General features: G+C 41.0%; 1 protein-coding gene across 7 annotated transcripts; it reads right to left on the bottom strand.

Annotated features, from left to right (window-relative positions):
• Nucleotides 1–56: 56 nt before the first annotated feature.
• On the bottom strand, nt 57–26,697 carry CCAR1 (cell division cycle and apoptosis regulator 1). Of its 7 annotated transcripts, none has more exons than XM_079312972.1 (26): nt 26,591–26,697; nt 25,630–25,748; nt 19,326–19,498; nt 18,757–18,801; nt 18,064–18,096; nt 16,905–17,098; nt 16,288–16,402; nt 16,020–16,209; nt 14,767–14,899; nt 14,304–14,465; nt 13,642–13,867; nt 12,639–12,752; nt 11,706–11,872; nt 10,749–10,959; nt 9,859–9,942; nt 9,013–9,198; nt 7,582–7,773; nt 7,050–7,283; nt 6,593–6,704; nt 6,289–6,330; nt 4,832–4,914; nt 4,213–4,359; nt 3,703–3,823; nt 3,034–3,219; nt 2,568–2,773; nt 57–1,979 (listed from the first exon to the last, which is right to left on the bottom strand). In XM_079312972.1, the coding sequence occupies exons 1-26, from the start codon at nt 26,644–26,646 to the stop codon at nt 1,920–1,922; spliced, it is 3,591 nt and encodes a 1,196-aa protein (XP_079169098.1). In that variant the 5' UTR covers nt 26,647–26,697; the 3' UTR covers nt 57–1,919. The 7 variants fall into 7 exon arrangements, with proteins under 7 accessions (XP_079169098.1, XP_079169095.1, XP_079169099.1 ...); XM_079312969.1 differs by having other exon boundaries at nt 19,248–19,498; XM_079312973.1 differs by lacking the exon at nt 18,064–18,096.
• Nucleotides 26,698–27,956: the final 1,259 nt, after the last annotated feature.

Here is a 27,956-nt window from a genome sequence, read left to right on the forward strand (position 1 = left end):
CTGTCTCACAGGGCCCCTCACTGAAGGACAAGATGAGGAGGCCTGCTTGTTTTAACAACTGCTTTCAGCTCAGCAGTTTAAGGTAAAAATACCCAAGCAAAATATTTCAGACGTTTCAGTGTGCCTAAAATGTCATTATCTTAAATTCTAGACCTGTTTTCTTGTATGTTCACACATACTGCTGAAGTTCAGGAATAAAGTATTTCAGATGCAATTCTTTCAAGTCCATTTACATAAATGGTGCTCAACATCGAAAATTAAACATGCTGTCAACAATCTGTACAAAGGTAAAGGTGAAAAATATAATTTGATTACAAAAGAATTAAACACCATCTGTACACCACAGATAATGCTTTTCATAAGATAAATTTATCACCATCCTCATTCAATCATTCTGAGATGTTATTTCCCAATTTCTAAAACATGTATTTTCTGTGTACTTATATACAGTTAGTGTTTTTATAGTATTTCCTACTTGACTGTGAACAGTTCAGGTATTATACAATGACTCAAATGAGATGAATGAGGGGAAAGCTTATGCATGTTACTTTAATGAAAGATATTTCACTTGTCTAGCTCCAAAAGAGCCAAGGAAGGTAAGTGATAAAAGCACCAGCTTAGACTCTTTTGAACATAAATTCAGGCATTTTAATGCGTATCTCATTAAAGCTACATGAGTTTCCATGTAGGTTATTCATACATTTTATGGCACTTGGACTTTCCTAACAGGTATTTAGTTACCTAGGACATCTAGGCTAAAAAAGAAAACTGCCAAAATTAACCATTTCTGTAAGAAAACACTTCTGTCCCAACTTGCAAACCCCTTAATCTTCCTGGAAGTTGCACCAAAATACAACTGTTGATATTTCACATTCTTTGAGTAAGTTGCCTTTGACAAGGAAGTCACATTAACTGGTGAGTTTTGATCTCTAGTGATTTGTGAACACAAAGAAAGGCCATCTTACCCATTCTCAACAAACCAAGTTGTGTCCTGCTCCTTTGTAATTACAATATGCAGTATACATACTTGTGGATCCATTTTTTTGTTGGACTGAAGCCTTAGCAGTAATTACACACTTTGCACACTGACAGCTCTTTCTCTATATAAGGCATCATTATTCTGACATCTACTCCCCTGCCATCTGACCATACAGCTTGATATACTGCATTTGTTATTAAAAAGGAATATATGTATTAATCCAAAGATAAGAACAATTTAATGAACACAAATGACACACATTTAAAACAGGCCCATGTATTTTCATATAAATCTCACAACCCTACCAGTACTTTGGTAGGTTTCTATTGCTTTCTTAACTCATCCAAACTACTGTATATTACAAGGCTTTAATACAAGCAGCTTTGGGGAAGAAAGTTATATTTGAAAGGGAAAAAAAGTTGTGACAAGTGAAAACAAAACAAAACAAAAAAAAATTCCAAGAAGCTTTTTTTTAAAAAAAACTTTACTTGTAAAATTAAGCAGCATGCTATTTTGTGATTTATATTCGAATTTAAAAAGACTAATTAAACCAAAATAAAGACAAAAACCTAAAAATGGCAAGTCTATAAATAATGGAAATTTTGATTTCACTAGACTTCAATGAAAAACATTTGGTAATTAAATACTTGCTACTGTTCATTACGTTGATGAACTTTATTAGGGTTAAAACTGTAACAAAGTTCATCCTAAAACTTTTCGCAATGCAAAATTATTTTCACTTGAGGAGTGTCTCAAATTGAATGCTAAGAATTACAAGCAATCTTCTGGAGCAGACACTCACATTCATAAAACTTTATACATCTTTTGGAACTAAGATATTTATACTACTAAAATCAAACATGCATCACTTCCCATACATTCTGGTATCATGATTTATATTACATTATGTAACACCATTCTTCTAAACAGCAGCAGTTTATCATACGTTTGCTCCATTTTCTTTGGATTTCTGGTCTTTATCTTCATTCTTCACGATGTCCTTTAAAAGAAAAAAGGGAGAGGATGAGAGGAATTGTAGCAGCTGTGGTTCTCATGTGAACTGTAAAGCAGCATGAGACACAGATACTGTTTGTATCTCTAAAATACTATCTGGACTGGTATCCTATTCAGTTTAGTTATAACCAATTCCAGTATCTTCCTGAAAAACTGAGGGGTAGAAATGCTCTGGATCTTATGTGTTTTGCTGAAAACTCATTGTACTGAGATAGCTGAATTCTGTCTTGAAGTTCTCTTGACCAGTCAAACAGAGTAGCGTATTTGGACTGCTGGGGATGGACAAGATCAGGACAGGAAAACATTCAGATAGTTTGAGATCTACATTAGTATTTATACTTTTTAAAGACATTCAAGTCAAGAACATATGTTGCAGGCTAACAAAAAAAACCACATTTAATTTGCTCCCTTTAAATAATCAATCCAACATTAAGCATCTTCTCTATATATGTTCAGACACTGCTGCCCTGAATTAATTTCAAAATTGTTTTTATATTGAACTGTTTGTTCCAATAATTAGTCTACAGATGTTTGCCTACAATAGTAATAAAAAAAGGAATTAAACAATTCTAACCTGTTTGAGAACACTCTGTATTTCATCCATAACAGTAGCTAAATTTTTGATTGTCTTATTCAGCTGACCCTCAAATTGCAATTTTTTATCATCTGAAGTCTTCAAATTTTCTTGCAGTTGTCCAAGGTCCTTTTTTACTTCTTTTAGCTCCGCAGTTAGACTTTTGTTAGAATTCTCCAGTTGCAGTATAGTTTTTTCATCCTCATCTTAGGAAGGGAAGGAATGAAAACATCAAGTCACTTCCGATGCTAATATTCTATTTGTGTGCAGTATCATAATACTGATTTTTAAAGAACATTAAAAACTGCATTGAGTTTGACAATACTTATTTTTCGCTGCATTTAAAGTCTTGCATCCATCTTGAATAAAATTTAGGTCACAAATATTACCCAAATTGATTTATCTACTTAAAAAGTCTCAGTGTCTTGCACTCCCTGTAAGTGCTGCCTTCAAAGTAACATCCCACCTGTTTTTTCTTCTAGCAGCTGCAGCTTTTGCTCTATCTCTGCCCGCACCCTCTCGCTCTTCTCCAGCTTCTGCAGAAGGCTGCCCACATCCACCATGGCTCCGTTGTACACGATGAGCCCCACGTTCTCCTCCACAGCCCTGGACTCCTGCTTCACCGCGGGCGAGGGCAGCAGCAGCCGGTTTCCTGCACGGGAGTCAGCACCAGCAAACAGCCACAGCGTCATTCTCTAGTGACCAGCTCAGAAACTCCTCAGAGAACAAACACACATTCAGCTTTGCTGCTCCACCCCTCACACTTCCCTCCTTCCTCTTGCTAAAAAGCAGCATTTTCTTTCAAGACATTATTCTATGCCTCTTCCCAGTCTTCAAAACTCAGGCTCTATTCAACAGCTGAGCCTCCAGACCTCAAAACTAGTGAGAAATTATGTTCATCAATATTGAACATTAACCTCTGTCCTCTTTCCTGTTTCTGATATCAAGATTTATCCAAAAACTGCATTATTACATGTTGAAAGCATAAAAAGCCCTGTTACTTTGGAACTGCTAAAGATTTACTTTTCCAAACTGGCTCAATTAGTTTCTGCAAGAAATGGAGTACTTCAGAACTCTCATTATCATACAGAAATAACTCTGGAGGTTTGTGGCAAAATAAGGAAAAAATTACCACCTAACATATCTTCCTGTAGCTCTTCAGACTCTTCTTGGTTTTCTTCATCTTTAGAAGTATCTGTTAGTCTTCTGTAAAAGCAAGATTCTCGAAGCACTACTTTATTAAGCAGCTTCTTGACCTGCAACACATGGGAAGAAATAATGGTTAAGACATTCTGTTACCTAAACAAGAATGGTTTAGCTTGGAAAATTTAAAAGAAATTGCATAGCTTTTTGAACTTTAACATATTGGGGCTTAAAATGCAAACCAACTAGAAAAAGAATAAATACAATTTAGAGATAAAAGTTATATATACATTATGAGCTTATTATAAGCTGCCAACTTCACCTTTTCACTCCAAGACAATTCACAAAAGATTAAACTCTTATTTCATGGTAAACATGATGAAGTGGCTGCATAAAAATAAGAGATCAGGTATGTAAGCAAAGCCTTTAGAAGCTAAATTACATGTCTCCCACTTCAAACATTCCTGAAATGTTTTGGAAGTTTTTTGGTAGTATACAAAACCTGAGCGCGTGACAGGTGCAGTCCAAGAGTGTACAGGATCTCCTCCATGTCCTTCTCCAGAAGGTATCCACAATGACTTTGATCAAAATAAACAAAAGCCATCAGGAGATCCCTGTTAACAGTCACCATCTGGGTCTTGTCTTTCTCCTACAGAAAATTGATTATGGGATCATTAGGGAGTTCAAATATAATTCAGAAAATATACCAACTTCTCTCACTTAACACAAGTTTTTTCTCTGTTCATTTTATTGTAACTTTCAGTCAAGCAATTAATATTACTAGCATCTACCAACTTGTATCACATTATGTAATACTAATTTAAGATATGTAAGACAAGTAATCTTTCAATATTTAGAAGAAGTACACCATAATGGATAGTAATAGATGGTAGACACAACTTCCTTTTGTTCATGGTAGTATGTAAAAAATGGTCACAGAATTAACCTGTGACCAGAATTAACCAATTATAAAATAGGAAACATCCCTTCTGTCCTCAATTATTTACTTAACAGCTGTTTTTTCAAAGGCAAAAACAGGTCTTAAAATAAAAATACAGCTAAGCTGTAATCAGGACACCTCTAACAAGGTCTACACAGTTGTTAAGAAAGGTGTTAATTACTTTATCTTTAGACGCCCTCTCTTTACAATGCTTATTTCCCTCTTTTCTGTCCTCTCGTTTGTTCATTTCCTCTTCATCCCGATCTGCAAAACAGAAAGAAAATTCAACATACCCACAGCAAATGATTATATAACCACCACCAGAACACCTGTGGCCACTAGAAAAGTCCACACAAACTCCCAAACATCTGCAATATACTTCCCTGAAAAATAATAAAAAATGCATTGAAGTGAGCCCTGTTAGATTCTGATTTTTTTTTTTCTAGTCTTATTTTAATATAAGCCATTTACAATTTTTTCCTGTGTTTGTTTCACACACAGGACAGAAGAACAGAAACAAATGCTAACTAGGCCAAAATGAGTTCTGCCAACATCTCCATCTATTTAAGTGGTGTGCTGGAAATTACCACAATTCTCCCTAATGAGGCTTGGCAGCATCTGCACTCAGCTATGGTTATTCCTATTCAAATTCAATATTATTTACTCTCAAAATACTTCATATAACAAAACCCATATAAACTATGTAATTAAAACCATGTGTTTATACTCATATGTTGAGTGAGAGATTAAGCTTCCTACAAACTTAGATTCTACAAGGAGTTACAGATCCCATCACTTCTCAGATGTGAATTACAAATGGCAGGGTTTTTGTCTAAAGGTAGGCAATACAGTAAAACTAGACTGAAAGAAAGAAAGGGATGATAAAACTGCTGGGATGGATTCTGGCATGCAGCTCTGTACCTTATGTGCAAGTCTTGGGTCAGAGAATCATGTGCCAAGCTCAGCTTTAAGCTCACCTTTCTTGTGAGGAAAACTTTGGAAAAAACTATGTATTACAGTGCTTGGCTAATTTTACCAACTCTTTTCTCAGAACCAACCACTTTCCCCTGCACCTCCATGGCTTGTTGGGTTTTTTCAGCAACTCTTGATTGGGAATGGCATAAGGACAGATTATGGGAAGCAGCAGCTCTTGTAAAGAGCAGACAAGCCCAGGCCACCCTTACAGACAAATTATAAGCAAATGGGAGTTATTCTGCAAACCACAGATTAATATCAGTTTTGTAAGGCTGGTGCAGTACTCTGCCAAAAATACAATGGAAAATGCTGGGACTGGAGTAGCCACACAGCTCAGACCCACATCTCTAGCAAAGTCTCTCCACAGAAAGGCAACTACCTCAAAGCACAGACCAAAGAGCACTCAGCATGTTTTACACCATTCTGAATCTCTGAGCAGGGAAAAGCTGCTGCCATTGCCTGCAAAGTCCTCCAGACCCTTTCCCTATTTCTTCAGGCTAACACAACTCCATCCAAACAAAAACCAGCTTCTTGTAACGTGGGCTAAAGAGCACCCACAGTACATTCTGTCCTAGCTAAAACCAGGATGGCCTTCCAGAACTGAGGAGTAGGAAGTCAGGCATGTAAAAGTGGCTTGGTTTTTCAGAGGTGCTGAATACTCACATCTCCTACTGACTTCAATGGGAGTTGCGAGTGGTCTGCATTCTGAAAAAAATAAAACCACTTCTATATGCATGCCTTACTTAGAGCACCACAGCTAGTTTTTATTTACTATCTTCCCACAATGCCTAGCATAAAGGTACTTACATTTTATGTAGACCTGGTCAGAATTGCTAAAGTAAAATTAGTTTAATAACGCAATTTTAAATTGTCTAGTTCCAAGGCATTCTCCAGCTTGAAAGAACATAATCAGTTATGATAAAAAAAAAAAATTGTGAAAGGTCACAAAATTCATAGTTCATGATACCTTCATCTTCATCTTCAGCATCTTCTGCCTCCATTGGATCGTATTCTTCTTGATTATTGTCCTCTTCTGTTTCTTCTTCATCTTTAGCATCATCTTTTCTTTTATCTTCCTTCTGTAACAGAAGTTCCTAAATATTTATCTAGTCAGACTCAAAACCCAGCCAAGTAAAAACATTACTTCCAAGTCAGTCAAAATTTGCCTACATTTACGATTAGTCACCTAAAAACACAGATACAAATCTGTGTGATACAGCTGAACATTAAAACACTCCCAATACACCTGTAAAATTTTTAAGTTACTGAACATAATTGAAACATATTTAAAGAGATCAAAAAGTCAAATCAATCAACTGACATTACAAGATCTGAATTTCTGAAAGAAATAATGTAAAATTGAAAGAGAAACACTTGAATATTGATCCAGACAAACTAGAACTGCATATGAGCTAACTGCAGACCTTCTTTTCATCCCTCTCTTCTTTTTTATCTTTATCATCTCCAGATTTTCTTCTCTTAGGTTTTGGATCATCCGTTTCATCATCTTTCTCTTCTTTTTTTTCTTTTCTCTCATCTTTTTTGCTTTTTTTGTCCTTTTTGTCCTCTTTCTCTGGGAGAGAAATCAGTGCTTTGTAAATTCTGACACCAAAATCTCTCTGAAGCATTTCATTGAAGAGTTCTGCAAACAATGATACCTGCACATAAAGAAGAAAGAAAAGTGACAACAAGTTCGAAAGCATGTATTAAAAATGTATATAATTATGAGGTGGCATCTTAACTTTCATCATATCAGAATCTTCTGGTGTGTCAGATTTCTTACCATCTGTTTTGAATATGGAATACCTTTACAAATCCCATTCCGTATCTGAAAACCTGTGTATTCCTCTGGATACCATTACTATTGTAATATTACTATTGGCAAATGACAAACTTTTCACGCGAAAATGAAAAAGAAACAAGAAGAGCTAACTGTAAGCAGCACTGCTGTGTTACCTCAAAGGAATGCTCTTTATTATCTTCCAATCTGTAGTCCAGCAGCACGCTCAGGGACATGATGCTGCAGTCAAACTTGCCGCTCTTGGCTGCCCAGTTGGGGTGCACGATGATGGCCGGCTCATCCGGCAGGATGTAGCGGCGCTCCCGCCGCTGACGCTCCAGCTCCTCCTGCCGCTTCCTCTCCTCTTCCTGAAAGGGAACAAAAAGCCAACATGGACCATTTTCCAAAGCTGAAGTTGCAGCCTCTATTTCAGTTTTTAGGATTCACTGCTCTGAGGAAAGCAAAGCCTAAGCTGCTGAAAGCAGCACACAGAACACTGAGCTGTTCACTCCTTACAGAGGAAGGGAAAGGCTTCCTTGCCTCAACTCTTCAAAAATACCCAACACAGCCTCAACAATTATCTTCAACAATTAACCCTTGATTATGGGAACTGCAATCTCAATAAACATACCTGACACAAATGAATTGAAGGATTACAAAAGGTAAAATGCCACCATCTTACTGATTGCCAAGAGACAAATATTGAAGTCTCCTGACTACAAAAAAAGTCATGGCAGAGCTTGTGCTTTAAAAAAAGCCAGCATAATCACAGCTCCCCTCCAGTCCTAAAGAAAGCTGTGCCAAGAAACCCAAGCTAGTTGAACCCCATCCAAGCTGTGGGAGAAGGCAGCAGCAGCTGACAGAATTTGCAAGCACGTGGCCTGTCCTCCTGCAACAAGGTTTACAGACATACATAAAAATATAAAACTTCCAATCACCCCATACAGGTTAGCAGGTAACACACAAGAAGACAGGCAATTAAAGCACAAACCAATCTCCAGACATTTCTGCCCTTTTCTGTGGCTGATCTTTGGCATTACTGCACAGATTTTGTTTATCTTTGTGAAATAGCAAACCACACTAAGCACTGTAACTACGAACTGCAAAACAGAAACTCCAATATACAGCAAGTATCCGAAAGCAAAAATTAAAGCTTCATAATATGGGAAAACAAACCCAAGCAAACCATATGCCACATGAAGAAGCTGGACTGTGAGATACAGAGACCCACAGAACTAAGCAACTGCTTTTCATGTAGGTTTGAGTAGTTAAGGTCTTTTTAAGTGTGTCTTGAGCACGGCTTTTCCCAGGAGGCTTGGATTTATTCTTCCTTACATTTAAGGGCAAACATTAATGTAGAACCCTTAGTGCAGTTGCACATTTGAGCTGATTTGGCTGATACAAAGTAATTCAAACTGGCCAGGATTTCTCCCCAGTTCAGCAGCTCAAGGTACAGCAAGAGTTCCCAGTGCAGTGACCTGAGAAAAACAAAATCCCAGCACAAGTAGGCACATGCCTCTGCTTTTTATGCTTACACATATTTATACAAATACTTCATATATTTAATGTATAATTAGGACTTAAACCAAGCATATCCAAATCCTAACCTCTTTATCATCTTCAGATTTCCTATCCTCCTCCTCTTCCTCTTCTTTCTCAGACTTCTCTAGCTCCTTTTGCTCTTCTTTTTGTTCCTCTACTTTCAGCTGCTTTGTCAGTCGAGCTATCAGCTGAGATTTCAGTCCCTTAGAGCTAAGGGTTCGACTTTCTAATTCTTTGCGAAGGTCATTTACCTGGTAAATAAAAGCTTTGTGAGTGGTATCAAGCAGTGACATCACAAAACATATGATTAGTAGAGAAAGTGAGATTAAAATCAGCAGCACTGAAAAGCCAACTGTTATTTTTTTAGTATGTGCTGAAAAAACACTAATAGCTACTGATACAAAAAATATATTACATTTAAAGTGATGTTTTGTACAAAAAACTTCCTTCTGACGAACTTTTCACAGAGGCAAGGGCAGGATTTTACTAGAGTAAAATAGTTTATTATTACTATTGCTTTAGAGGAAACTTTTTATTATATCTCCTTATATTCAAAAAGGCAGTAATTGTACAGAAATATATCACTTCAGTATTTTAAACCCCACAGTTATCCATGTAAATGGTAATCTGGCCAATTACAGCAAAATACAGCAGAACAGTTTTCCAGTTAATGTATCATATATTAGATCCTTTAATTGTATAAAGTTCAGAATAGATTCAATTAGCTGTATTCTCCTACTACAACCAGGAGTCATCCCTGCATACTGTGATGCCACTTTTAGTACACATAAATTCAGCAAAACACTACTGAAGTTTTTTTGCTCAGTTAAGGAAACATACAGCTGCATTTCAGGTCATGTCTTAAAAGAGAAAAAGTACAATGGAATCCAATTTTAAGAAGTGTTTGTTACCTTCATTGTTTTTGGATCCAGTTTAGACCAGTGTGTAGGCGTAGATATCTCTTTAGCTTCCCCATCATCCTTTTCCTCTTCATCCTGACAAACAAAATTTAGAAATTATCATTCAGAAAGCTTGAAAGCATTTCAGTTATTTTTTAAATTCTGTTGCTGATCTGTGCAAGGTCACAACTGTTTCAGATAGTCTTCTCCTAAAGTTATTATTTAGACAAGTTCACACACACATTCTACCACTTTATAAATGATCACAGTGCCACTCAGCCAATACAAGCCAGATCTGTGGAACACAAAAGGGTGATAAGCAACACCACAAAGGATATTGGGGTTACACAGACACTGCTGGTCTCCAGTAACCACACAGTGGGTGATCTTCCCCCACATTTTAAATCCCCCAAATTACTCTTTGTTCAGTCAGACCTTCCCTTATTCCAAGATGTTGATCAGCCACGTGGCCTGAAATTCAGATGTTTCAGACTAGTGTTTGTTCAATTTCAAATATCACAATTAGAACTGGCCACAAGAGAGAATTTAGAAATTTCAGAAAATGGCAAAATGTTTGAAGACAGCTATTCATAAACTGAATCTCACTCAACAACTGGTCCCAGATTCCAGCAACTACGTCTACGATAAAAAATTTTCTGCGCATCATAAGCACAATTTAATTCCATTTGTGATATCAGCATACACATTTAAAGTTAGTGAACTAGCTGAAATAAAAATCAAAAGCAACATTCACTACACTGCTGAAAGCTGGTTTACCAGTCATTGTTACCAGTTATGTTCCTCCTGTGTATGTATGTTGTGTAGTATGTGGTGTGCATTTTGTGCCTGTGTTCCTGTGCCTGTGAGAAGCAGAAATAGAAAAAGGGATTAGCGTTCAGTGCCTGTTCTCCATCAGCCTCCTTGCGTTCACCCTGAAGCTTCTCGACCAGCTGCTGCTTGTATCCTCGGGAGAGGGTTTCCCACTCTGAGCGGGTGGGAAGGCAATGCCAAACATCCGGGAAAAATAAAACCACTGTCTCCACATGAGCTGGAACTGTACGCCCCTTGTGGGTCTCCTCAGGGCGATGGTAGCGAATCTCTGCAAAACGGTACCTGTTGCAAGGGAAGAAGCATGTTGGAAAAAAAATTCTACAATACATTTTAAAGAGCCTAGATCACTTGTAGCACATCAAGTAAAGAAATTTTGCTGCAAGACCTTGAGGTTTGTCTAAAGAAAAAAATTATGGAAGCCATATTTTCTCTTTCGGCACGCTTGTAAAAAGGTATCGCAACTGAAAAGGAGGAAAATCAACAAAATGCTTTTCATACAACTTTTTGTTTAGCTCATGTAGCTTTTATGCGCAAATAGAAGTTGCTGAAGAACTTCAAATTCAGAGTACAACAGGCTTTCCTGGTATAAGTACAACTAAAGTGAGTGTTAACACAGGACAGAAACTCATCAAGAGAAAATATGGCTGTATAACAAACGGCTATTTATTTATAACAAAAGAACAATGAAATGAAGTTCTCTTGACGATCCTCTCCAGCTATGCACAAAATGAAAAATATTTTCAACACACGATCATTAAAAAAATTTCAGTATAACATGTCAAAATAAACCCAGAACTTTTAATTAGTTCTTAATGGAGTATTCAGCACAGTTGGCACCAATCAAGCTTATTACCAAGCAGAACATCCTTTGAGTAGTTTACCTGAACTACCAAGAGTAGTTGACAAAGAAAAAAGGGGTTTCCAGCTTTTTTTTCTTTTTCCTTTTTTTTTTTTTTTTTTTAAGTCCTGGTAACAGACAATAAGTATTTATTTCTACAGTGTAGCTGGCTCTGCAGTGCAGTACTTACCATTGTGTGCACACACTTAAGTCAATCCCTGTAAGAGCCTTGCAACAACGAATTGCCGTCTTTATCAGCACCGAGGGGTCCTTTTCTGGATCAGGTCCATCCAGTGATGGGGACCAGTGTCCTCCAATAGCCATAGCTTCATCTTTGCCTTTCATACCCACTAAAAACTAGACAAAAAGAAGCTTCTGAATGTTCCCCTGCTAAAGGTAAAAAGTCATTTTCCCAAAGTGCAAAGAATATTTAATAGCACACACACTGAAATCCATGAGTAAACCGTCAAATTAGTTTGAAATCTGAAAATGAAAATCAGGCAAGAATGAGTTCAGTTCTTTTTTTCCACAGATTATTTCAGCAATGGAATAGGTTTAAAACATCATCACTCATTCTTGCTTCCAAGATTTTCCACCAAGTTTATTGCTATAGGCTTGTTTCTTTGCAATTAAAAGCTTTGTAACCCCAAAGACAGAATTTAAACTCTGTTACACATTTACAGATGTGCCTGCTTGAAAGTGATGAAGAAAAGCTACAGAAGGTGAGACCACAAGAGCATCATACCTATAAATGAAAGTATTCCCACGTGACACAAGCTAGAATTTAACTGGAAAAAACGTCTGTTGTCATGAAACACCACAGCACTTACAGCTTGTTTTGTTTAACAGTTAAATTTCACTTAAAAACCAGCTGTTTAACTGTTGCTTCATGTGTATTCTCTTCACATATGAGCCCTTACAAACTTAATTGTTTAAGTTGAACAAAGCAGTAAATGTGAAGCTCCTATAAAGTGGAAGAAGAATTGACATAAACTAGGTGTCTTCAGAGGAAAAATGAAGTCATCATTCAGCTGTCTACAAGCTCCTCTCTTATTATCAGAAATGGTAAAGCTCTATAACCAACCTTTATTGCCAAAAGTGTCTGGCATTGAAGCATATTTACCTTTACAAGTCTAGCAGGATGCTGAAATCCATCACGAAGTTCTTGGGGATCCTCAGCCAGAGCACATGACTTGTGGTAGAGATCTTCCATGCTAGGACTGGCCATCAACATCACCTGTGGTGCAAGTCAGAGTAGTCTGGTGAAGGTCTCACTATGACTGATCAACAATGACCACAACTCGCAAACACACACACCAACACTTTACAAGGTGGCTCTCTGCCCTAAACAGGAGTATGATAAAACAGGATGCTCCTTCTCAGCCACTGACTGTTTTGAACCTTGGCCTTCTAAAAGGCAGCTCTTGCTCTGCACAGACTGAAAAACCAGGATGTCTGATACTTGAGCAAAGGCTTTACAGTTTTTGTACACAAAAGGCAAATAAATTAAGTCCATCTTTATCTGAACATATAAAATATGCTGTATCAAGTGCTATAATCGTGTATAAAAGACCCTTTTATCAAAACATTTTGCTGAAACCTGTTCCATTTGAAGTCTGTCATTAATGAGATTTTTAGGGCAATGTGTGTTAATAGTATTACATGTTAAAGATAGGTCTCAATCTACTTCAAACAAAACAATAAATATTGAAATGAACAGGAAATAAGTGAAGAAAATACCACTACACAAGCTGCACAAAAAGTATCCTTGAAGGAATAAAAAGGACTCCATTAACTATTCAAAATGAATTGCTTAAGAAATCATTCAGAGAACTTGCAGGAGCTGGCTCTTTCCTATAATCACATCACTGCAACTGGGTGCAGAGAATGGAAGACCCCTCTGCAAACACAAGATTTAGCACAGCTCTAGTAACAGAAAAAGAAACTGAATTTCAGTCGTGATTCTTTAACCTCTACATATTAAAACTTTTTACTGCAAAACTTAAAATGCTGTATTTTGCTTAAATGGCTGCAGAATATTTTCAGTTCAGTTAAACTCACTTCTGCACTCTTTTGATAAAAAAAAATTCTAATAAATAGTGATATCAGTGGAAAAGCATACAAACCTTAGCACTGTAGAGATGATCAGCATCAGGTGGATCAAGGACTGCGGCATTCTTATCTATAGGATCTACTTCTCTATGCATTACATAGAAATTACAGTAGTTTCCCAGCTGAAATGGTCTAGACATAGGAAAAGCATCCACCCATGTAAACTGAGCATCAAAGAAATCGCTCGGGATGTACAAGTTCTGGTAACGCCTCCTCAGCTCCATCATATCACAGCTACGGCTGAAAGACACAGCATTATTTGAAAGATACAGCAGTAAAGAACCATTAACAAAGTGCATAATTATAGGTGTATTAACTGGCAATACAACCATTGGGTATTTGATGTTGTATATATAAAATCTCAAGAATGCTACATTTGAATGTCACGGATGATCTTTAAAAATGAGTATTAAAGACTCTTCCAATTCGGGTTTCTGCATTTTAGGGAATATTCATTAAACAACACTATAAAGCTGTTTTGTAATAGCATTCTAAAGTAACACAGAACCTTCAATAAGTTTATCATAGAAGGTTCTTAGCCATTACATATTTGGCTCGTTTAAAGTCAGGATTTTCACGCAGCAGCCACGTCCACACGCGTGGGCTTGCCAGGGCTCAGGGTGAGCTGCGCCCACGTGAGGTGAATGCAGGTGAACGTGGCACTGTGAACACGTACCAGTCCAGGGAGAACTTGGAGAACTGCACGGTGTAGCGCGGCACGACGCGCCGGGGCCTGCGCGGGGAGCGCTCCCTCTCCCGCCTGGGCGAGCGCTCGCGGGAGCGCTTCCTCTGCGGGGACCTTTCCCGGGACCGCCGTCTCTCGCGCTCTCTTTCACGACTTCAAGAACACACAGAAAACACACATCTTTTTGCAGGCTGCTAACACAAAATGATTACTAGCACAACAGAAGCCTGATCTGTCAGAAACAACTCAAAAAACGGAAGCAGCTTCAGCATGGTCTCTTTACAAGAGAAACTGATTATACAACTCCTTACTTTCATGTGGCTAAGAACTCTTCCCTAATTCCTAAGGGTAACACCACTTGTGAATCTTGCTGACTCACTCTGGAGCGAGCAGCTCAGCTCTGGGTGAGGACAGGCCTCTATGGAATGCTTGGATCACAGTCTGGTCTCCATACCTCCTATCATCTTTTCGGTTTGGCATAGGGTCCCCGCCTCGGTCATTCCTCCCAGAAAATCTGGATGGTGGGTCTAGTCTTCGAGCTGGCTGTGGCTGTGAAACCAGACGGACTGGGGGCTGCAACAAACCACCTGAAACAAAAAGTACAGCATCAGCAGAGAATAGGGGGCAACTGTCTATGCTTGGCATCCACTGCTGCTTACAGCTCTTTCACCTCTGTACATTCTCTAACCTAACTCTACAGTCAAATTTATCCACTATTAACACCCACCTAAAGAAACTCAAGAGATCTAAGCTTTTCTCCACTGAAGCAAACTGACACCCTGGTTAAGTGATATTGATTTAAAAGTATCTTCTTGAGATGGAAGCTAATATAATCTAAGCACAGGGAAGCCATCTTAATAAACAGCAAAGCCCTTTTGAAAACTTAAAATTAAGACAAATATACTAGCTACTCATCGAGCTGAAGGAAAACTGAAATCCTCATTTTAAGGCTATTCATACAAAAATAAAAATGGCATCCTGAAAAATTATTCCTAAATCAATATATTATACTGCAACACCAATCCCTGAGCACAAACCTTCTTTGTCTCAAGACATTTAACTAACTGCTATTTAAGCAGAGCAAATGTTAATAAACACCAATGCACAACAAGGACTAATTAGATTGTAGTAAGCATTAAGCAAAACAATTCTGCTTCAGTTCTTCCACACTTGTTTTTACTGTGGTAAGACCAGTCCTAATAGTATCACTTCTATCACTGATTCCTCAGCCACTCCAAGTGGAAAGAGACTTCACAACCTTTGTTTTAGACTTGCCATGTTTGGCAGTGTTTCTTGTCTCAGATGCCAACCTGGCTAATTGAAATGAATAAACAAAGAAATAACAGCTTTAACAATACACCTGCAAAACCTGATTTTGTGGAACACTGCAGAAGATGCTTAAGAACTGCACTGCTATGAATACTTTCAACTCCCCAACTTGTGCATGGAAGAAGAAAAATCACACTGAATTTGCTTTCTGATTACAAAATCTTAACATGAAGATGAGTCCATGGGGATTTCACTACCCAGATGATTTCTGAGTTACTGCAGGCAATGTGCCTTGCACAAAGCTGCAGGAAGACACACTCAATCTGAGTCCTCTCAATATTTTCAGCTATTACTTTAACCTTTTGACTAACAAGAAAACAACCACCACCCTGTAAAGCACCGGAGCGCCCCCCAAAAAGGCGTGCACCAAAGGAGCACCTTTCTGCTGTGGCTGCTGCAGCAGTGGCTGAGGCTGTGTCTGGAGCAGAGGTGTGATGGAAGCTGCTGAGATCTGTGCCTGCAGCAGGGACTGTGGCTGTGGCTGTGGCTGGACCCCGAAGGTCTGCTGGGCGATGGGCTGCAGGACGGCCGGCGGCGTCTTCAGCAGCGGCTGCGCCTGGCTCTGGTTCTGACACAAACACAGCGAGTCAGGAGTCAGCTCCAGCCACAAGAGCCACTGCCAGGGATGCTGGGCAACCCCACCTACCTGGTTTGGCAGCGTCTGGATCCTTTGGGCGTTCCATTTGAATGGCATGTTCGGGTTGTAAGTAGCTTCTACCAAAACTCTGTCACCCACCTGAGGTGTCTTTCCTTTGACAGCACTGAAAACGTTACAGAAAATATATATACATGAGAGTCTTTTAGCTAGGGTTATTGAATGTTAAATATAAAGATGGGAGAAAGTAGGTAAAGTTCATTAAACAAAGCTTACAGGAAGAGCATCTACCCCCAAATTCAGCATTAGTACTACTTGCTTCAGTTCAGGGTATGCACAGGAACTTAGTAATTCCCTGTCTTTGGCCCTAAGGCAAAAGTTCCTCAAACAGTACCAAGTTAAGACATGCAGACAGCAGGTTTTATGCTTTTAGTCACCTACGAATTCTCTGGGTTTCCCAGCTTTGGGCTTTGTGTTAAAAAAAAAATCAAGAATTCACAGGGAGTACCTCAGACTTAGCATCTATTAACCTCTCTGACTTCCACTGATGAATGAAAACAACACACTATTGCAGGCAGAGTCACAGAATTAGCCTGCAATCCTCTAAACCTGTGATTCCTGAGAGCAACACAGAGTACATCTGCAGGCTGTGAGTGTTCCCAGCTTACCTAAGCTGAAAAAAGACATCTTCATCCACAAATCCAAAGGTATCATGTAGCTTAGTCACCACACCGGTGAAGACTCGCTGCTTCTGGGGCTGGGTTTGCTGCTGGCTGGAGCGGGGCGCCGGGTAGGAGACGGTGATCTGCGCTGCCGGCTGCGGCGTGGACAGGCTCAGGCTGGTGGGGAGCGCCACGGCGGGCTGCAAGTCAACCAAAGACAACTCTCAGCCCTGCAAGCAGCTGCCAGGCTGCCAGGGAACAGCTCCTTGAGCCATGGAGACAGCACTTTTAAAAGGCTATAGCACCTAGAATAGACATTTTCAGATGGTGGAAGTTTTTTCTATTTTTCGTCGGCTCGTTGGGTTTTTTGAAGATGATACGTTTCTTACTTTGAATGAAGACTGGCTTTGTTTATCCTTCTTTTTTATAAGAATCAGCTTCCCCCAAAAATGCACCTTATCCAGACAAAAAAGCATGAAGACTGCATTATTGTCTACAGCGGGCCTGACATGGAGATGAATTCCCGACTGTGCTAGGAATAAACACTCAAGAGGTCATTCTGCATTTATATCACACCTGTAGGGCTAGAAGTCAGTAAAAGTTGAGGCCAACACAAACCTATCCCTACCTCAACAGTTCATGTACTTGCCTTCTTACAGAAGAACACAGCAAGATAATGAAACAAAGTCAAACATTTTTACCTTTGTAAAGCCTGTTTAAAAGTTCAAGTGAAAATAGAACTAGAGCAATTTGCAGTGTGTTAATGGCTGCATGTTTTAAACCTGTCAAGCTCAGCAAGATTCCTTTGAAATCTCTTCAGAGACATACTGTTAATATAGGAAGTTAAATTCCTTCACAAAGAAGAGAAAGATTTTTCCCCATTTGTTATTTACTGCAAAACAACTGGACACTTGAAGTTCAAACAAAAAAAATTGAAATATAATCAACACACATGTTCCCTTGAAAATTAGGGAAAAGTGGTTGCTATTAATTTCTGAAACCAAGGCTATGCATATTTTAACATCTGGATAAAACAAACCGGTACCAATAAAATGTCCATTCATATTAGTTCATTTTACAGATTAAAATACCAAGATGTCACAAATTTGCACTCTTGCATAATCTGTGTTTGGGGATGAAGACCAAACAATAAAACCAAACTAACCTGAGTTAAAAGGGTCTGCTGAGGTTGCTGCAACTTAAAATAAATAAATAAAGTTATAAATTAATTTTATATGCTTATGGAAATTGTACAATTCTACCTCTTCTTTACAAGTAAGAGTTTTTGCTTAATCTGAATCAGTTAATAGTCTTTCAGGGCTTGGTCATTTCAGCAGTTTGCACATCCTGTGCTTGTGAGGTAATTTTAAGACTGCATAACCCAGTTTATTCAGAAAGGAGAAATGCAAAATTTTTTTTGAACTGAAAGTTAATAGCAATACCAAAAAAATTTTGGCAGCTGAAACATCTTAGGCATACAATTCCCTTGCATTTTTATTATTTTTAAAAATCCTGTTAAGTTTGAAGATCATCATAAAAATCCAAAAGGGAACGTTTGACCAAAAGGGAAAGTGTCTTTCCAGCAGTTAAAATACACGGCCCTGTTTGGAGCAAAGTACAGCAGAGAATCACTGACACATGGAATAGTATGTATTTTTAAAATTTGTTTTTGCATGAAGGTTTCCATTCTGCATATGTCTTTATGAACTTCAAGCTCTCTTCTGCTACCCAAAGTATTACATAAGTTTCTTTAACAACTTCCCATATGAGGGTGATTTTGGACACAGATCCTACAAGACACACAGTCGACATTGTTTTTTAAGTTATTTGTGATGTACACAGTAAGAATCAGACAAACCTGTTGCTGTACACTATAGAGAGTCTGCTGAGGTTGTGAATATTGCTGAAACAGATAAAAGCAAAATATCATAAACAGGAGAATTATTACCACAATAATACCAAATAAGTTAACTGTTTAGCAAGTTCTAGATAAAAACAATTGACATTTTACATTTTTAATTAAAAAAATAACTAGTAATATCAACATACATTATTTTCCTAACAAATATTCTGAGCCTTTAGAGTGGGCCCTGATGTTCCCCTTCTAGCTAAGGTCAGCAATTTTTGTTAAGCTTGACACTTAGACAATATTTAGGGCCCATTATGAAATCATGCAAAATTCCATAAAGGATATATATAGTGATGGGAGAGACTCGAGATCCCCAGATTAGATGCAGCAAAACTCATTCTCCCCAAAAATCCCACCACCTCGGCAGACCAACTCCACTAGAGCTAGCTGTAAGCCCACCCCCCAGCATGGATAAGACAGGTTGACACTGCAATGTTCACCATTTTCCATTCTCCTTTCCTCCTGGGTCCTTTAGCTCTACGGAGTTCGGGCAGCGCCGGCCGCTGTGTGTGCTTTACCTGCTGCAGGGCCGCGGCGGCGGCTGCCGCCTGCTGCTGGAGCGCGGCGCTCTGCGTCAGCTGGTAGTTGGTGGGGGTCTGGCTGGTGAGCCCCGCCGCCGCCAGCGCCGTCTGCTGCGTGTAGATGGTCGGGGAGGCTCCCAGCAGCGAGGGCTGCTGCACGCCCAGGGCAGCTGCGGAGGGAACACGGCCCGTCAGCCCTGCTGCGACCTGAGTCACGCTCTGGGCTCACGGGGCAGGATCGCACCCCGCCGCCCAAACTCATCTACCAGCAGAGAACACAGATCCTTACGTGTCCTCCTCCTGCACCCACCCCCTCCAGCTGCTGTCTCAAAGGTATTCCAGGCTCTGCATGAGCCAAAGGAAGGTGGCTGCTCTGCTCTGTAAAGTAATACACTGCATTCTATCTGAGGGCAAGAGAAAGCTTTAGTGTAACATGGAATGCACCCTCTGAAATCATGCAAGGTTTTGCTTCACTCAGTACTGTCTTTGTCCCCTGTCAAGTGGGGACTGGTGGAGAAGGAACAGCCTTGGAACAACAGAGAGTTTAATCAGTCAAATGAGGGGACTCAAACTCTCTCCAGCTCTTAACAGGAAGGGTTTGTGCTGCCTAGAAGGAAAGATTAGTTTATTTTATTGTCATGCCAGCTTTTAATTCACCACAGAACTCATGAGGGGCACCTATGCACAGGCTATGCCTCTGAACAAGGTATGCTCAACACTTACAGATGGATCTTTGGGGTGACAGAGAGCACTGCCAAATGCAAATCTCAGCAAAAACTTGAAAACTTATCTGGAAACTTGCTCCCTCTTTGGCAGGAGTTTTTCAAAAAGTTATAGACAGCTGCATGATCAAATATCACTTCATTAAACTATCAGTCCAGTCGACATGTTTAAATAAAACCAGAGAGACACTGGGCAGGGAAACATACTGCCAGCAAAAACAGACAAGCCAGCCATCTTCAGGACTGAGCAACACTCAAGATTAACACGGTTCTTCTCTCTTCCAAACCCATCAAAGACACAGTGGAATGAGGAACGGATTTACAGTATTCCTGCAGAGTTTATGCTCCACACTATTCTCACTGATGCAAAACGAGGCTTTCATTCCTGATCCAGGCATGCAGTAAAACTCTGCTGGTATTTGGTGATTGTTACCATAATGCTGTACCCCACTCAACAGGTCCTGAATAACGTAATCCTTCCTAGCACACTGCCCTTTCCAGCAGAGCAGACTCTTTGCTGATGGCACCGATCATCTAATAATTTTGGAGTGAAACAGTAAAGAAATAGATAAACAGCACTGAAAATAATTGCTATCACTATGATCTGTACCAAATATTATCACATAAACATTCCAGGAAGTAATAGTATTTTAACAGTGAAATCAAGCATTCATTAATTTTTCCCCCCTGGAAAATTTCAAAATTTGCATTTCTTTAGAAGCCAGCAAACAAAATTTGAGGCCTCTCTCATGACAGACCCTCCATTGTCTTGATCCTCTTGCCTCCTGCTTGATCATCAGCTTCAATTTGAATGTACAGTTTGGACCATCCAGAAGGACACCCTCAACTGGATCCTCACCTATGTCTCACATAACATGCCTTAAACAGATCTTCAAATACAATTCAAAAGCTTTGCTGCTGCATCCTGGGACAACTTTCACTTTTCTTGGCTGCAATACTTTGCTGGCTCAGTCAAGGCAAATAACCAATGCATTCATCTTTCTCCTCTTACTTCCACATGCCAAGCAGAAATTCCCATTAGTGCAGAAATTCACTCCACACTGCTACCTTTGAACATGTGTGACTATGCCAGCTATTCTCATTCAGTCCCAAGTTCTATCTTAATATTGTTCCAACACAGGGGGATGAAGCTGGGAAGCATTACCATAAGCAAATTTCACAAGTTTTCTCCTACTTTTTGTATCAATGGTACCCACAAGAATGCTTATTCCCACACCAGATCTTGGGATTATTCAGCTCTTCAGTTTCACTATGGCAATTTCCATTTCAGCATAACCCAGAACTATCTCAAGTAATTCCCAACCCATCCTAAGAGCCTTATCTCATTTTGTCAACTGATGAAAAACAAGAATTTTTTTTTGCCATCTCTACTATCACTTTTTGAGCATTTAACATTAACTGGGTATCTATCGCCTACAACACTGCAGACCAGCTTACTAAAAAAGGGAAAAGACAAAAAGACAGCCAAGATCCTCTCAAAGGATAACACCTGTAGTAACAAGTTTTTCAAAGCTGTATCTTGTTCCTACTGATTTGCCCTGAAGTATTTCCAAGACTTTCATCTACCTTTCATCTTGGTCAAACAGGCTCCAATTAATTAGGCAACTGAGTTTGCATTACTAGTTAAAAAGAAAAAAAAAAAAAAAAAAAAAAGAATGAAAAGGAAAAATCACACAGAAAAACAAGAGGCAGAGAATGAATCAGACTGAGTCTGGAACTGACATCTGACTGCCATATTATTATTATTGGCAACAAGCATCTGCAGTAGCAAACAATAGCTTCTTAGGCTTTGTAATGATCTCAGTAAGTACAGTGATGGAGATGCCTTCCTTAAATGCAGTGCAAACAACTCCCACTGGCACCAAACACTGCGTGGCACTGCCAGCTGAAAGGACTCAGACAGACACTGGGCTCCCAGGCTGCAGCTCTGGGTTAGGTAATAAACATTTCTGTTGCAACAAACACAATGACAGTATTTAGCAGTCCCTCTTCCTACTCCTAAACCCTAAAGATCTCTAAAAGTTAGGGAAACATCAAAATACATATGTCTCCTTGGTAAGTGCATAGGTTTATTAGAATTACAGTAAAGGAGTGCCCTGTGCAGGGCTTGGCACATTTCTCACAGTTGTCAGAAGCTGTGAGATTAGGTCCTTGGGCTTCCAAGTTTCTTTAAGCTTCACACACTTGCAACACAAACACCACACAACCTACTCTAAAAATACTCCTTTGAACAGGCACACGCTAGAGACCAGGCTCACAGTATTTGTCATGGGACATCTGTTTACAGCAAGCCAGCAAACTGTGCACCAGCTACTATTCCTCAGTGCCCTGAGACTCCCCACATGCTCACTCTGCTCCTGCACATTGCTTTAGTCACCTCACAGGGGCCACCAGCAATAACAAGACACTGAGTCCAGGCACTTCAGCTCTCATCAGCTGCACCGTTCTTCACTCCAATGCAATTAAGTCTTGATACAGCAAAGACATCACCAATCAGGCAGAACACAGCAGAGCCAGCACCACAGTTCAATAAAACCAGGCTTTTCATCATAACCCTGAAAACAGCACAGGGCAAGCACTGTGACAAACCAAAGAGGTGCCAAAAATGAAGAGCTAGAGAGGAGGAGGGAATTCTCCTTCACAGGCGTTTCAGCAGTTTGCACATCATTATGCAAGTTTTAAGTGATTTTCTGTAGTAGGCATGGTTTAATTTATGCTTTAGTGCTTAACCACCATGGTGGGTTTTTTTTTTTCTCATTTTAGTCTTGTGATGCGTTGAGTTGAGGAGTAGACAAAAATTCACTGTGCTACATGTAGGAGTTTCTCTTCACACATCGATCTTTGCTGGCTTTGCTGGCCCATCTCTCTTCTAACACCACAGGCACAGAGAGTAATCAGTAAACCCTCCCAAAGGGATCACAAAACCCTCCATTACACAACACCTCAGTCTACAGCTAGTGTGTCACACCTTAATAACTAAGAGCTTTAACTCAATTTAGTTAGTTCTTCAGCAGGGATGGCCAAGACAGCATCCACATCAGAAAGACACCAAAAAATCCCCAAACCAAAACAATGAAAAACACAAAATCCCAAGCCTGATAGTCCCTTTTTTGCAATTATCAAATTGGGTTTCTAACACCATCACTCACTGATTCTGACAGCTCGAAAAAAACCCTATATATCACCTTGGTTGTGTTACAAAAATCAAGACCTCTTTCACTCATACCCAAGCACTTCAAAGCTTTGGAAAAGAAACCTGACACTTGGATAAAAACAGCTGGCATGGAAAAATATATCTAACAGCTTTGGCCAACCCTTGAAAATATTCCTTTAAAATGAATTTACAAGCACTGAGATTCACAAGGGTAAGCCAATATGCACTATTTCTTGGGTGCCACACAAGTGAGCAGCAGCTCAGGCTGGTCAGCACACATCCTCCTTAGGAGAACAGCATCTCTGGAAGGTCACACCTTCACACTGAAAGGGGCAAGTTCAACTAGAAAACACTGTTCTTCAGCTCCCAGCAGTGCCACAGCACACTGCTTACCTTCCAAAAGGTGTTTCCTGTGCTCTGTATTACAAATCAAAACAGCCAATTAAAAAGCAGGGGAACAAGTATGTATTAAAACAGCAGCTGAGCAGAAGAATCCCAGGGACTGGATTCAACAGAGCATACAAGGAAGAGGATGCAGACATGGTGAACTGTGTATTGCAGCAGGAATAGGAAAGGACACTAGGAACACAAAGGAATGTGGAGCTAGCACAGGAAGAACGTAAAAGTGCAACCAAATGTTACATCTTTAATGGATCTCATATTTGAGTCAGGTGCTGCTGAGACCAACAGATATAAATCCCTGCAGATTATTAAATCCCTCAGCCCTCACTGAGCAGTCACTGATGTTGACCATCCTATCCCAGTTACATTTGCATTTCATTTCATCTAAGGAGGCTCAGAAGCAGGCTGGCCCAGGCAGGGTCACAAGCTTAAGGAAATGGGTAAGAGGCTGATGTTTGCTCCATCCACCCCTCCTGGTCCTACTTCAGACAGCCCTAAGATGACTGCCAGCTGCTCCCCTTGGCAGGTTCAGTGCAGCTTTCCCTCTGAAACAGGACATGGAGCTGGTCCTCCACCTTCCACCACTATTTCTGATGCATTAGCTGTCACATCAGCCAACTCATCAAGAGCAGCCCAGCCCAGGTGCTCCCATTCTTTGACTGCTCCAACATCTCCCCCAGTCTGACATGAGAAATAAAAGCACATTCCCACATTCTCAACCCTTTCCAGCTGTTAGGGATTTTCTTACAGAAGGAGATAGTGTCGTTTGGATAAGGGAAGTGTGAGCCATCCAGAGAAACAGTGGAAAATTGCCTATGGGCAGCTGCTTAGGAACAGCAATAGTTTAGGCAGGGAATGGAGCAGAATGGGCACGGAGGAAAAGGAAAATGCACCCTGGGACAAAGTGCTGAGAAGCACATGGGAGTGGTCACTTCCTGAGGATACACTGTGTGATTGGATCAGTGTCCGTGGGAAAAACTGGAGAGGATTCACTTTGGGAAAGAAAACTGAGTCAGGAGAGGAGAAAGATTCCCACCCCAGACATGCACCTCCAAAGAATGTCACTAATTCCCAACCTCTGCTAGGCTGCCAGACACAAAACATTGAACTTCATTTCAAATCAGAGCAACTGCAGAAACCACACATCCTGAACCCTCCACATGCCACAGCTTTGCTGAAGTCTCTTCACACTGCACAGTGTAACTACAACATTTAATTAACAAATCATCTCTACTCAAGAAATGCAAAAGGTACTCCAGAACTGGAAATGGAAGCACCAAAATTCATCATGCATCAAGCTTCACATTCTTGCCTCAAATCTTCTGTATGTAAATCAACATGAAAATGGAGCCAGCTAGGTTTTTAAACAGTGGCTTGCAATTAATAACATCTCTTAGGTAAATCAAAGGAAACTCTCTACCATTATTAAGGCAATACTCTGATTATAGGGACTTTTAAATTATAATTTAGCATTAAAAAAATAAACACCCCTCTTCTCACCCAAGTAACAGATTACAGAGGATTTTCCACGATGTGGATTATGTCTAATCTATTAAAAAAAGAAATTAATAAAATAATTTGTAAACATTGATTCAGGCTGCCCAGGAAATGAAACTCAGACAGCACTTAAAAAAATCTGCAATGCCTTACTAGAGCTGATATTATTTAATCCAGAACCATGTAATTTAATGAGAGGTAATTTGATTTACGCATCTTTGGATATGAATAACTTGATATGTAGTTTATTGACTGAAACAATTAATACAAACTCACCTTGGACTTTACTCATACCCCTTAAGAAAACCAAATAACAAACAAAACCATCACACAAAGTTAGCAAGGACTTTTAAAGTCTCTGTTGTGGGGAAAAACTCCCGATTTAAACCACTTAAACAGACTTTAGGTAAGTTAGTTAGCACCGTGCCACTCTGAAGTGCATAGCCAAGTAAGGGATCTCCAAATCTACCAGATGTCAGGGTTCAAACATTGACTGTAAACTGACCTGGCTGAGACACCGCAGTGGCTGTAAACTGAGTAGCCCAGGGGGGATTTTTCTGTCCTCCAAACTGAGCCATGGCAGAAGGTAGAATCTGCTGGATGTCTATCTTCTGTAACTGCAATCTTTGAAAGAAATACCGTCAGACTATTTTAATTCTGAGCCATAAAAGAAAAAAAAAAAAGAAGAAAAAAAAAAAAGAAAGAACGCAACCAACCAACCCCCCCCCCCCCAAAAAAAAAATCCAAAAAACAAAACAACAAAACCCCAACACTATAAAAAGAGAAAAAAAAATGAGTAATGAAATATTAGTTTTACAACCCTAAAGCCTGGTGGGCAACATGCGTCGCGCATGGGAAATACAGAAAGTTGTAAGGCAAGTTATTTTATTTCCCTAAGGCACAATCTCCATCTCCCACTTCTCAACAATGGGACTAGGGCGATTTAAATCGCAGAAACGCACTCCCATTTCCAGTTAGGTTAAGGAAAGGCGAGTGTGCGGAGCGGAGCATTGCTATTTGCAGTTTGTTCGCCGTGGCCGTGCCGGCGCCGCGGGGCAGCGCGGCCGTGCCCCGGCCGTTCCCGGCTGCGCGCACAAGGGCACGGCAGCCGCGGCACCCGGGAACACGCGGCCGCGGCCGGGCCTCCCTCCGGCGCTGGGCCCGCGCCCCGGGCCCCGTGCGAGCTCCTTTACCCCGGGCAGCCTCCGCTCCCGCCGCGCGCCAGAAAGCGCCGCACGGAGAAAGGCGAAGGGAGGCGGCGGCGGCGCCGGGCCGGGCAGGCGGGAAGCGGGGCCTTCCTTCCTCCTCCTCCTCCTCCTCCTCCTCCTTCTCCTCCTCCTTCCTCCTCCGCCTCCCCCTCCCGCTGCCCCCGGTCCGCAACGCGCGCCCCCCGCCCGGCCCGGTCCCGCTCGGGGCAGCCGTCGGAGCCCGCGCGCCCCCGGCCCCTCGCGCCGCGCCCGCCGTACCTGCGCGGGACCGCGCCGCCGCCATCGCCGCCCGCCCCGGCCGCCGCACCGCGCATGCGCTCGCGGTCCGCCTACGTCACGCCTGCGACCGCGCGAGGCGGCGCGCGCCCGGCCCTGCCGCGTGCGGGACCCGCGCGGCTCGTGGGAGGGGCCGCGCCGCCATCTTGGGCGAGGCGCGCGCGGGCGGGGCTGCGGGGCCGCCATCTTGCGGCGGGACCGCCGTGTGGGCGCCGCGGGGCTGGGGAGAGCCGGGCCCTCCGTGTGGCCCCTCCGGGTCTCCTCCCCTCCCGGCAGCGGCTCGTCAGTGCTCAGACACCCCCCGCGCCGCCTCGCGCCGCTGTGTCCCTGTAGGACAGGCGGCCCTCAGCCCACACGCACAAACCTTCGGGGGGTTCTGTGAGGGGAAAGGGGTCACCTGAGGTGAAGGCAGAGCAGACGCACCACAGACGCGTCAAAGCTCTTAAGATGCTCTGAAACAGAAATTGCAGCCAGGATTAGTGCAGTGAGTAGCTCAGGACTTCTGGGCGAGAGAAATAATTTCTTTTTTAGTCTGAGTTGGAAAGGACTTAAAAGGATCGTCGAGTCCAGCTCTCTGAGTGAGTGGCCGGTTCATGGAGGCATTGATCGAACCCATGACCTTGGCGTTGTTACAAAATGCTTTCCATCCCATAAATGTTTTTTTACACGTGTTTGTTATTGAAGCGAAATAGACACATGAATTCCTGCCTACATTTGAGAGTAAACTAAATGAAAATATGACTTTGAAGTGTTACATTGTCATTAAAAACAGAAGTTGGTGATGGAGCAAAATCCTGAGAAGCGGCGACATCAAACTCCCTGGCAGTGAGGTGGGTTGTGTTGCAGGAGGCGTCTAGATAAAGCAGCAGATAACCAAGGGAAAGTCAATTTCTGCCAGAATTAAATAATTAATAATGTTTGCTGTTTAAAATATATTTCAGATTAAAAGAGGGTTTAGATGTTTCGCACTCAGAAGCATAGTTCTGACTTTTAAGTCTACACATTTTAAACCTTGTCTCTTGCTGGCATAACTCCATCCAGCTCAGTCAGTTGACCAAAGCTGAATCTGTACCCTTTAACTTGGAGGTAAGATTAAATGTTAAAAATGCTGCAGACTTTCTACCGTTCTATGTGAAAAGAACAATGACAAAATTGTATTAAAGTAGAAAGTAATTGCCAGTGGATATCGGGGTATTGTGAAGTAGCTCTGTTCTGCACTCTTCTGGCCCAGAGGCTTTTTATCAGACGATAAAGGCTCAAAGAAAGCCTCAGGCTCACAGGAACCACATTCCCCATGTCCTGTACCTCAAGTAGAACACTTTGTGTAGCTTCTCCTTCCCAGATACAC

Source organism: Erithacus rubecula, assembly GCF_903797595.1.
Source record: "Erithacus rubecula genome assembly, chromosome: 9".
NCBI classification, from domain to species: domain Eukaryota; kingdom Metazoa; phylum Chordata; class Aves; order Passeriformes; family Muscicapidae; genus Erithacus; species Erithacus rubecula.